This window comes from Nicotiana sylvestris, chromosome 8, assembly GCF_000393655.2.
Source record: "Nicotiana sylvestris chromosome 8, ASM39365v2, whole genome shotgun sequence".
In the NCBI taxonomy this organism is placed as follows: domain Eukaryota; kingdom Viridiplantae; phylum Streptophyta; class Magnoliopsida; order Solanales; family Solanaceae; genus Nicotiana; species Nicotiana sylvestris.
In genome coordinates, this window is record NC_091064.1 from 18078052 (window position 1) to 18090809 (window position 12758).

At 34.7% G+C, this 12758-nt stretch overlaps 1 protein-coding gene across 1 annotated transcript; it reads left to right on the forward strand.

Annotated features, from left to right (window-relative positions):
- The first annotated feature begins 4885 nt into the window (after window positions 1–4885).
- Window positions 4886–12514, forward strand: LOC104217853 (uncharacterized). The gene is made up of 16 exons (XM_009768183.2): window positions 4886–5153; window positions 7367–7462; window positions 7560–7667; window positions 7860–7895; window positions 8131–8241; window positions 8378–8461; window positions 8558–8676; window positions 9133–9234; window positions 9536–9652; window positions 9737–9802; window positions 10025–10091; window positions 10371–10424; window positions 10911–11000; window positions 11666–11692; window positions 11805–11831; window positions 11967–12514. Exons 2-16 carry the CDS (start codon window positions 7403–7405, stop codon window positions 12132–12134), a joined length of 1236 nt encoding a protein of 411 aa, XP_009766485.1. The 5' UTR covers window positions 4886–5153; window positions 7367–7402; the 3' UTR covers window positions 12135–12514.
- Window positions 12515–12758: the final 244 nt, after the last annotated feature.

Sequence of the window (12758 nt, forward strand, 5' to 3'; positions counted from 1 at the left end):
GTAACAGTTAAATTTGATTAGTGATTTTAAAGATTTGTGATTTAGTTCAATACCAATTGATGTTTTAAGCGTCAATACCACACAAGAGGGGGTGATTTTTGTGGTACCCAATTTTTGCTTAACTGAACTATAGAAGAACCTGGTTCTTCTAGGTATTCCAACAACTACTGTTTGCGGAATAATAAATACATAAAATAAAGAACACAGAGATTTTTATGTGGAAAATACTTGGCTCAAAAGGTGAAAAAACCACGACCTACTACTCAGTAGGATTTTCCCAAACTTCCACTAAAATCACTGAGCCAAAACAGCATTTACAAAAACTCTTTGTAAACCTAAGGATTAACTCTAATCCCATTGTGGCACACAGCCTCAACTGTTGCGACAACTTCAAGTTAGCTATAACTTGAATACTCTAGGTACCTAATACAATTGCTTCTACGAAAGCTGAAAGGCACAATTTTAAACCACCTACTACAATTGAACTAGACTAAAAGATAGACATAATCGAACTGGTTCTTCTATCTTGTTCAAGTAGCTTCAGGAGCGCACACTCAAATCATACATAAATTGCTTGCAAAATCACCTTGCTCTTTTGCTCTCAATTTAGTTTAACTTCTGCGTATGTGCATTACATGTAAAAGATAACAACATTTACATTTAATAGGTTAGTAACCAGAGTTTGATTGGGACTCAATTGCTGCTCTTCTATCGTGGAAGAGTTCATAATGATCTCAAACTCTAACACTATCTCCATCCTAGATTGTGTTCTCTTCATATAAGGAGACTTTCTCCCCTTATCCAATATGCAACCTTTTCGATCAGATCAGGAGATATTGCTGCTTGATCAGTAGGACTTTATCTCCTTCACGTGCATCTCACATGTATAGGTTGATCATGACTGTTGCTTCACAAGATGGACTTGGTCCATGACTGAGTTCTTTTGTCAATCTTCAAAACTTCACATGTTCTTGGGCCAACACCAATTAATAATCAAGAAATATGAAGTAGAAATAAAAGATAGAAGTGAATCAAACCAATATTACTTAGGGGCAGTGACCTCGAGGTGGCTTAGGGCAGTAAGAATAATTAAATAAGAAAATCAAAGTAAGAACAATAGAGCTAAAGGACAATTCTGATGAACACTAGGCAAAAAGTATAGAGTATATTCTTTGCTTAATGATTAGATGATGTTACAAATGATTGAGGTCCCCTTTATATAATAGGGAACCCTAAATAAGGAATATTTCTATTTACAGTAAGGAATATTCTTAGTAGAACTGTCTAATCGCCTAGTACGGAATCGTACAATCATATTCCGGGATTTGCGCCATGACTTTGGGGATGTGGCAGGAATCTAACTTGTTCTGGTACAAATCCATAACGGTACTATTTCGGGGTCGATCACACTCGACCTCGGTATGCATCGTGCTTCGCCTTCGAACTCGAGTCTGGTCCCTCGAGCTCGAACTTGATCTTGCTCGGACTCGAATCTAGGACGGGCCCTCGTGCTTATAAGTCAGAGGCAAACGATTTTGACCATATACACAGTTAAATACCTTTTATCGAAAAATTATATATATATATAATGTGTATATAAATTAATTCTTTTGATATATGTAAAACATACTTAGTGAAATTCTAGACTTCGCCATAGCTAGCCAAGTGATGCTTCTATGGTCCTCAGTGTTCATATCATTGACATATAGGATTTGGACAGTAAACTCGAAATCAAATTATGAGTTGAACTCTAAGTATTTAAACCCTAATTCTACTATATACGATTATATTTTTAAAAGATGAAATCATCTTGAACAATGATTAAACATATTGTGATTGGCAATACTTGAGTTATATTCAATTGTTGATTAGGTGTAAAACTAACCTATATATAGTGATTCATGGATTCGTTCTACCAAATACAAAAATTAATCAATTTGGTAATCAACCCAATTAGAGATAACTTTCACATCAAGCTAAGTATGACCATGAGAGAGGCAGTGTTCTATATATGCACCGATAATATAAAAAAGTTATATATTATCAATAGTCAAAAAAAAAAAATTACAGTAACTCATTCGTAAAAGTGAGACTCCTTATCTTGAAATAACTATGATAAGTAAAGGTAATTTGATAGTGTAAAAGTTATATACGATAGTGTATATAAGTTAAACTCAAGATTAATTTTGTATGCTTTACATAATTTTCAGGTTCAAACGTGCTATATTCTATTTGTCTTAGGAGATGAGACTAGAATGACTCAACAATTATGCGCTAGTTATGTCATTTGAGGAACTTAGAAAATAGATTAATTAATGAATTTGGCTTTTTTGTGAGGCAAAAGTTCAGAATAGTGGCAATTAGTTGGAAAAAGAAAAAGTAGAATTATGGTAGAACTATACGAGAGAGATAAGAAGAGGACGGAATCAAGTTTAAGGCAAATATAATTAGTTGGTTGGTGGGGCCAGGATTGATGGAGCTATATATAATAATTAACTAAGAAAAAAGTTAAATATTATATTTTACTTCATATAGAGTTAAATTAGTTTTAAAACTCATTTACTTCGTTTATCTTAACATCAATAATTGAAGTGGAACTGTTGATTAGTGCTGTCAAACTTATTGTTTTTAAGATAAAGACAAATTTGCAGGAGTGGACTGAAAACTTTGCTAAGAGTCGGCTAAATTAAGGGGAAATTAAGAAGGGAATTACTAGATATTTCATTTAAAATAATAACTTTGGTATAATTTTCTTGAGACTGTTTGGATTATTTCTTTTGAGTTGTCTAAATAATTAATTATTTGCTAGCAACACAGTCCTTAAAAACATGGGATAACATAAAATTGTATGTAAAAGCAGCACTAATGCAACGTAGCTAGTTAGTGCTGCTTTTACATACAATTTTATGTTATCCCATGTTTTTAAGAACTGTATTGCTAGCAAATAATTAATTATTTATTTATCAAACACTAGAATACACTCTTCTCACATGCACTATCAATACTTACAATAAAATCATAAAGGTTGATGTAAAATGGCAGCCGCCACCAAAAGGTTGGTTTAAGATTAATATCGATGGTGCATTCAAAAGCAACTACCTGGAAGGGGATATCAGAGGAGTAGTTTGTGACTGCAAAGGGAAATGGCAGACATGATTCTACAAGAAAATTCAAGCAACATCACCAATACAAACGGAACTCCAAGCTTTTCGGCATGCACTTCAACTAATTATTAGGGAACACACAGTTGAAGTAGAAACTGATGCCACAAAGGTTATACGTTTCCTTCATGAAGATTACCCAACTTACAATAACATAATTTATGAATGCAGATGGTTAATGGAAGAGGCATCCAGGCAGGGAACAATCACATTGAAGCATAACTTTCGCGAAGGAAATATGGTGGCTCATCTTTTGGCAAAAGCAGCACTAATGCAACGTAGCTACAATAAATTATGTACTTTTGTTTTGCCACCTGAATTTGTTGTAGATGTATATGACAAAGATCAGGTTGGACATATATATGCTAGAAACTGTTCTAAAGACCAATGTGGTCGTATGGCTGCTTTAGGAAATAATAGTGCCTTACAAGGCAAAATAGTAGCTTATGATGGCATATGTACTAATGACAATGTTAACGGGCATTAGCCCTACCTATGTGTTAATATAAGTACCTTTTTTTCCTGCTCAAAAAAAAAATTGTATGTAACCTAACCCCCACCCCCCACCTCCCACCTCTTCAAAAAGTAGAAAAAAAATGTCACAAAATATATAGATGCATTGAAAACCAGTAACATGCCTTGTCCTCATTCTTTACCGAAAACTAAATTTTTTTCCCGATATTATAAGTTTTAGAATTAGTCATTCCTATATATAATATAAAACTATGTTAGAATTTTTGGAACAAAACAAAATATTGGGTCGAATGATAAATGGATAGGACTAAAATTTATAGGCTTCATTTGCTAGTTTTGCGAATGTAATATCATTATTTTCTTGAGCAAGATCAGTTCTTCGTTGCGAGCTTGATATCATCATGTAAATATTAGATTAGCTTTTTTTAATTGTAAAAGATATATGGTCCAGCTTCCTGTGAGCTTTCAACAAGTCGTAAAAAAGAAAAAGCGTAAAGTAAGAGAAAGTGTACTAAACAGTTTAAAAAGAAACAAAAGATAACATGATGGCCTTAAACATGTGTACTACGTACATAACTTGTTTATATTCCTAGGATACACATACAACCACTCATGTCAAACACCTTCATTCGTACGTATCACACCACACACATTAGTATTCATATTATCACTTTCAAATTTCTATTTTATGTGACATATTTTTAATCTTTTTTAAAAATATAGTTTACAATTTTTATTTTATTTTTAATGACATGATTTTGGTGGTACTACATTCGATACGAAAACAAAATTTTATCAGAAGATACAAATTAAAAGTGATATGTAAAACTTGTAAACCACATTTGATTTAATTGTTAATAATAAGATAATTTTGATTTTTTTCATATTAAGTTTAATTCTTATGTCAAAGGTTTTTATTTTTTAATTGTACTGTCAATTACTATCACATCAAGAGAAAGAGATATTTATAAATATGGAGACAAAGAATATACATTATACTAAAATACAATGTCTTGTGTATAGTATAATTAATCTTTTATTCCTATGTGTATAAGTAAGTATTAAATACACATATTCTTAATTACCAAAAAAAGTACTAAATACACATATTCTGTATATTTAATTCTACCAACAAAAAAAAATTGAAAAAAGCAAGCCAATGGTGGCGGCTTTTGGTGTGTTTCCTGGTGACAACATGTGTTGAAGCTCCTCTTAAACGTGGCGCTTTCGACAGTTTTGTCTGTCCAAACTCAAAGACCTTTTCTTTCCCCACCCCCTACTAACCCACCTACCCTCCATTACCCACCTACCCACTAATACCACCCTACCCTCACCTTCAGTTCTCTCCATAGACTATATCCATAAACTCAACATATAAATACACAATAAATATAAGATCTTTTTCCCATATTATTCGGTGACGTACAAACTTCTTTATTCTTTAAGTTATTGTAATTACACCTTACACTTGCATAAGAATCAAAAGCTAACTCTTCTGGGGTTTATGTGAATTCTAAGGTATTTCTTCATATTCTCTGTTTTCCTCCGTTTCATGTTTTTTAGTTTTGTTATTTGCATGAGCTGATCAGTTTTACTAATTCTTGATTAGTAATATTAATTTTGAGTGCTGTTGATGCTAATGCTATTAATTGTTATTAAAGTGTGTAATTATGGGGTCTATATTTTTTATCTTGAAAAGTCACGAGTAACGTTCTCTGTTCATTTAATTCTTCCCCTTATTTTGAATTTCTAAAGTTCTTGAATCCTGTTAAAACATCAGTTCCTTTATTAGTACTAATTTATTTAATACGTTTTTATGAGTACTTTATATTGGAATTAAAATTATGAATTTCACTCCTTTTGTTTGGGTAGAAAAAGCTTCTAATTGTTATTTCTGTGCACAGCTGAAGTTTCTTTCTGCAATTCCGGTGAGAGTATGTGTTATTAATATTTTTTCTTAATTCTGAGTTCTTGTTGATTTTTGTAAAACTTTTAGTATGAAAAATCATTCTATGGATTGAAATTTTGATTTGAGTATCTCTGTTCTTGTGGGCTATATTTCTACTTTTGCAAATCTGGACTTGCATGCAAACAAAATAAGGTGGCAAGTAGAATTAGCCAACATTGTTTATCGCCTACATGCAAAATTTTCCAAAATTTTCAATCTTGATTACAAGAACCTTTCTGGAATTGTACCTCTTTGGGGTGTCTCTTTATATGATTTTTCTGTTTGTTCCCCTGTTTGTATGTGTTTGTATGAGTTGTCCTGTAGGTCTAGGCAGGGGCGGATTTAGGGCGATGGAAGGGGCGAACCCCTTCACCAAAAAATGACACTGTGCATATAAGGCAAAATCCGTTTTGTGGCTATGTATTATATTTTGAATCCCCTTGACACAGCCCAAAAGCATAGCTCAATGGTCAGAGGGGTTCAAAACGTTTGTGAGGTCGCTGAACCACTAGCCACAATCTCTTTTAATTATTAAACTTTTGCTTTTTTGAACTCCCGTAGTGGAAATCCTGCCTCCGCAACTAGGCCTAGGTATCGGGCTCATCCTAACTACTATTTTTGGCACGGAGCATATATATGTGTGTGTGTGTGTGAAAACCCACTATAATTTCAATTAATATTAGATCTAAACACATAATTTAAATTGTACTATTAGTTCAGTGTTAAAAGCGTTGGAATCCTTAAAGGTTGGACCCATCCCTGGCCGTAACAACTTCTTGAGTAGGTCTTCTAAGGACATTAGAGTTCTGATTCTGATAGGTGCGCCTGTGCCTGTTTGTTGCGTCAAAGTCTTTTGTTCCTATTAGACTAAAAGCGTTGGAATCCTTAAAGGTTGGACCCATCCCTGGCCGTAACAACTTCTTGAGTAGGTCTTCTAAGGACATTAGAGTTCTGATTCTGATAGGTGCGTCTGTGCCTGTTTGTTGCGTCAAAGTCTTTTGTTCCTATTAGACCCAAACTTAGTACTTAGTAGAAGTGGGTAGCGGGTAGACAGTTTATATGCCCTTAAGTGGTATTACCAGCCATTCCGTAGGAGCAGTTGATTTAGCAATTTTAGTACTCTTTAAGCAGAATGGCAAGAAAGCAGCAGTGCCACGACGACACAAAAGATGACTTGTCATATAATGGTCGGTGGAATGTCCTCACTGCGTTCGTGCTTGGGTAACTCACTTCATGTGTTTAGAGCACTGATTATGAAGCCTTTTAGTCTTATCTCACCTTACATTATATAGCATACACCACATGGCATGCTCAGGAGTACTGCTTTGCTCTGCACTTGTAACCAATTAACTAGACCAAGTAAGTAAGGCTGTTAGGAGCAATATCTGAATTATTCCCATATGGTAATTAGGTGGGATTGTGCTTTGCTTGAGCGGAGAGAGGGTCTATCAGAAACAACCTCTCTACCTTCGCAAGGTAGGGGTAAGGCTGCTACACACTACCCTTGCCAGACCCCACTTGTGGGATTACACTGGGTTTGTTGTTGTTGTTGGTAATTAGGCGGGAATAATGATAAATAGTGGTCAAACACTAGGGAAGCATATTGTAATTTGTAAATCCTCTTTTCTGAATCCCCTTCCATACGTGTTGATAGTGAGTTCTACAAGTAATGTTATCTTCTCATGAGTTGGAGAAAGAAAACTTTTCGAACTATGTTTTTGCTATTTGCCCACACTATTTAATGGTTATCACTAATGTATATATCAAATTGTAATTGCTGCAGCTTGTAATGAGCATCTTTTTGATATCATAGTCGCCTATGGGGGTATCTATCATGGCGGTGGCGACATCTAAGAAAAAGAGTGTCTTTGTTGATGGGGTATGCAAATGCATAGTAGCTAAATATCACAATTTATTCTCTCTTTAGAGAACATTCATGTTTATTGTTTGCTGAACATTTGAGAATGGAATTGCAGGTAACATGGGGAATAAAGGTGAAACAGCTGCCGTTTATGGGGATCATGTGTACAGTTATGTTGTTTATTGTGTATAGGACCACTAATTATCAGTATCAACAGACAGAGGTATGACGGTTCTATTATTGATTTCTTAATATTTTGTCGCTTATATTTTGGATAACAATTGAATGTCTAATATAAGAGATAAGCTGATTGCTATGTGAGAGAAAAGAATTGCTCATTCGACCTTTTAATGCTCTGCCTGAGAACTATGCCGACACTTTGCTGACAACCATATTTTCCTGTTTACCTTTTCAGATAGAGTCGAAGTTAGACCCCTTTTACTCTTCAAAGGTAGCTGCATTCCTATTCTATTATCTATATTTCTTATTACCTTTAACAGCAAATGTATGGCAATGGTGTTGGCAAACAGAAATTGCAAGAATCTCTATAAATTTATTACTGGCATTTGTAATTGTCTGTACGAAAATGACACCATATTAGCTTCCGGTTCTTGCATGAGCTAAAGTATTCAGCAAAAACATTTCATATCAATGGTACTCTTAAGTTTTTCTGTTCTTTCATGCAGGATTCCGATGTGGATATCACACGTTTGAACAGTTTGCCTCGTGGTATTAGTCAACCAAGCTCAGATCTGGAGTTAATGCCTCTTTGGTCTACAAGTGGTTCGAGATCCAAGGTCTATCTCTTCTCCTTAATTGCGGAATAAATAGAGCAGCCTCCTTTAGTATTTCTAATTATCGTTGTTATATGGGATTAAAACTAGCCTTTCTCTTCCACTCACGATCTTTCACTCGGTATGTTTCCATTTTCAGGCTAGCATTTCTAGCTCTCGCAACCTGTTGGCAATTGCAGTTGGTGTTAAACAAAAGAGCAATGTCGATGCTCTTGTCCAAAAGGTATAACATCTTACTTGTCTTTCTTCTGGAAAAAACTTGTAATTGACTATCTGTCCGGCTTTCTATCATATCTGATGCCTGATTTACTTTATTCAGTTTCTTTCAGAGAATTTTACGATCGTCTTGTTCCACTATGATGGACATGTTGATGGCTGGTGGGACCTCCAATGGAGTAAAGAAGCCGTTCATATTGTTGCAAACAACCAAACAAAATGGTACGAACCATTGTCAATGATTTGGAATTAGCTGAAATGTCTATAGTTTGAAATCAGAAATTGCTGTCTACCTAATCCTAGGAAGGGGGGGGGGGGCTTTCATTATCTTTATTTGTGGACGACTGATTGTGGTGCTGTCAACGAAAGCAGAGAAGAGTAGTCGTTTGGTTTCCAATTGCTGGATTTTGTCTTTCCTCGTATCTTATCGTGGACAGTCTGCAACCTGTTGCTTAACAGATGATAACCTCTATTGCTTTTGACATTGAAAAATGAATTGAAATCCAATTATATAAGTAGCTTTTCTTTAACTTATATTTGCCTTGTAACTCAATGATTGGAAGGTCTATGATAGGCCTTCATTTAATGCAAAATTTCCGTAATATGAATTTCTATGACCAGCTTGTATGTTTATGAGGTAGAAGAGCTTATCAGTGCTTTGATTTAATTTTGAGGTAGGTGGTTTGCGAAGCGGTTCTTACATCCTGCTGTTGTTTCTATCTACGATTACATTTTCCTTTGGGATGAAGATTTAGGCGTGAAGAATTTCCACCCTGGAAGGTAAAACAATTACATAAAATATGTTTTGTTTTGTTTGTTTGTTTAAATTTTGTGTAATCAGCATGTAGAAATTTGATACAAATTTTTACCTCAACTCCTGGTGGAATATTGATACGAAATACAATCAACTTTTTGCCACAAATAAGCTGGTCTAATATTGTTATCGCAACTATGAATCATTTTAACTGTAAGAGGCAAGTGTTTTGATTAAAAGATCCATAGTTGTTTATCATATTTACGGTGGTCTTACAAGTCCCTTTGGTAATTTATTTTCCCTATTGGATCTTCTCTTTTCATTCAGGTACCTCAAAATTGTGAAATCAGAAGGATTGGAAATTTCTCAGCCAGCCTTGGATCGGAACTCAACTGATATACATCATAGAATCACAATAAGAAGCAAGAAAAAAAGGTTCCACAGGTGAGCTGTGATAAAATCCAACTCTTCAAACTTAATGTTTTGGAATATTTTGGGCGAATATTAATGCACCTTTTATTTAAGCAGAAGAGTGTATGATAGTAGAGGTAGCACAAAATGTTCAGATGAAAGCGAAGGTCCGCCATGCAGCGGGTAAGTTTTATGCAATTCGGATGATTACTATTATTCTTAGGCTATATCTTGCTTTCTCTTTGATTGAGTTAATGGATATACCAAGCTTTTATGTTCTATAAATGGGAATTTTTTAAAGAATTTGGAGAAAATTTTGCTTCAAGCGTCTCTCAAATTTGATGAAATCTTTTGAGTTGCTTCGTAATCTACTATAATGAGTTTTATCCACACTCTTATCTGCAGATTTGTGGAAGGAATGGCTCCAGTCTTTTCAAGATCTGCTTGGCTGTGTGCTTGGCATCTTATACAGGTAAACTTGTGGTTTCTATCATATAGCTGACATCCCAATTTTCAGTTTTCAGACTTTTGTTATTGCACTAATAAATTCGCCATAGTTCTTGTCAAGACAAAAATAAATCTATGTCCTAATCTTTATCTGATTTGACTGGCCCATCCTGGACTTGAACCAGAGACCTCGCCCGTGAATCAACATTCTTTGCTTGTCCATTTTCTTACCTGCTTTCTTTTTTCTTGCCGTGCTGATTCAAACTATCGGAATAAAATTCTAATTACTGCTTCTTCCTATCAGAATGATCTTGTTCACGGATGGGGAATGGATATGAAACTTGGTTATTGTGCACAGGTTAGATTACTTCTTTATGGCTGCAAGGTTTCGGTTCACTTTAATTTTACTTGTTTTATTATGATCTGTAAAAATTCCTTTAAATGCTTTGTTACTCAGTTTACTCTAATAGAATGGTAAGAGCTTTCATGTCCGTTCTCCTTCCCTAGAATTGATGCCTCAGCGTCAACCACTAAGTACATGTTTTCCTTCCTTAGGATAGAGACCTCCTTTCTCCAAAAGAATGTATATGTTTATTTTACCTTTTGATTACTTGTGGCAACTTTAGATTAATTCTTGGTATGTAGATATCGACCCCCCCCCTCTGCACTTTACGACAGCACAGAGTTGCATGATATTTGAATTCTTTCTGCTTCTTCTCTAGTTACTTGGGATTAATTTAAGCTATGTTACAGGATGGAACAAACTCTGTTTAGAATGCTGTCATTATTATTTGGAAGTAGGCATCCATGATTCTAACTTGCGTGAAACTTGACATTGTTGTAGGGCGACCGAACCAAGAAAGTGGGAGTAGTTGATAGTGAATATATAGTCCACCAGGGCATTCAAACTTTGGGAGGGCCATCTTTGAAGAAGGTAATGTTCTGCACCACATCCATTTTATCTTTGAAGAAGGTAATGTTGTGCACCACAATTTTCCTGTTGCTCCAAGGTTCCCCCAAAAAAGTGTCGTATATAATTGCACTCAGGTTCTTATTCAAAATTTAGTGTAGGATAAGTATTGATAAAGTTTGGCTCCTATTCACTATTGAGTTTGTGCATTATATTTACACAATCATATTACTTATAAGTTAATTACTAATTCCTCCGTTCCAGTTTATGTGAACCTATTTCATTTTTGGTCCGTTCCAAAAAGAATGACCCCTTTCGAAATTTGGAGACAATTTAGCTTAAACTTCCAATTTACCCTTAATGAGAAGTTTTTATAACCTCAAAAATATTGTGGACCCCTTTTTTACTTGTTTAGGACTACAAATTCAAAAAGTCTTATTTTTTCTTAAACTTCGTGCCCAGTTAAACGGGTTCACATAAATTGAATGGAGGGAGTAGTATTTTTCTATGATAAGCATTAAGTGGCAATCTAATAAAAACGGTAACTGATCTACTATAGTAGGTTAAATTATATTGATTATGGTAAAAGTATTTACATAGCAGTGTATATAACTTTAACTCTTACCGATATTACAATGTTGTATGCACCGTTCATTTGCCTCCACTGATATTGGTTCATGTTTGTACAGCGTTCAAATCTTGAAGAGTCTGTGAAGGTATATAACATTCTACTTCTCCTTTGTTTAGGCAGTTTGAGAATCTACAACGTTAAACTTTTTCTGATTCTTGTCTGTCTTTCTTTGTTTTTGCTTTTCTCTTGGCCTGCAGAGACACGACGTTGACGTGCGATCCGAGGTGAGACACTGCTTTTAATATCCTGCTACACTACCCCACATTTCAACCAAAAATGACTTAGAGTTTAAGTTATACAGTTTTCTTCTTAAAGAGAATGCCGAGTGTTTTAGCATTCAATTCATAATTTCAATGCAGATTCGAAGACAGTCAACGCATGAGCTACAAATATTTAAGGATAGGTGGGAGCGAGCTGTTGAGGAAGACAAAAACTGGGTGGATCCATTTGAAGCTAGCAGACGGAAACGTAGACAACGGCTTAAACAAATACGAAAATTAAAGATTAAGCTAAAAGACGATGTTTAACGGTAAGCAAAGACGCTAATACTGCTTGATCAAAGACAATAATACGAGGTTAAGCTTGAGCCAAATATCATTATCGTCATGTCACTTGACCGCACCCGTCAAGTTGAGACTTGTAAATTATTATTTTGTATAGGCCTATTGAATCCCATTATTAGTTCATTGTTTCATGGTTGTGATAAGTTCTCCAGCCTTTTTTTTAATATCATTTTTTATTGGAGAAAAATTGGATGTGGGCCCATTTTGTGGGTCCGATCCCACCTTGTGACATAGTGACATGTCAGCTAGTTCGAACTGTATGGGGAGTATATATTCGTAGCTACTACAGTTTCTTTGTGCACAATGTGATATGATTTTAGGGGCCGTTGGTTGATTTTCTTGAATGAGTAATTTCAGCATGGAATTTTGCATTAGACATACAATGTTTGGTTGGCTGTGTAAATTGGTTGGTTTTGGCTGTGTAAATTGGTTGGTTGCATGAGAAAAATAATGAGTTTTTTTTACTTTTAGTCTGTGGCAGAAATTATTTATATTTGGTACACAAAAAAATGTATATAAGATATAGAGTGTATATGTATATTTATATATAAAATATATATTTTCTTTATTTTAAGAGCAGTTATACAG

Coding starts and splice junctions, on each gene's coding strand:
- LOC104217853 (XM_009768183.2), top strand. CDS start 7,403: ATGGGGGTATCTATCATGGCGGTGGCGACATCTAAGAAAAAGAGTGTC. Junction 8,677..9,132: donor GCAAACAACCAAACAAAATG/GTACGAACCATT, acceptor ATTTTGAGGTAG/GTGGTTTGCGAAGCGGTTCT. Junction 11,693..11,804: donor ATCTTGAAGAGTCTGTGAAG/GTATATAACATT, acceptor CTTGGCCTGCAG/AGACACGACGTTGACGTGCG.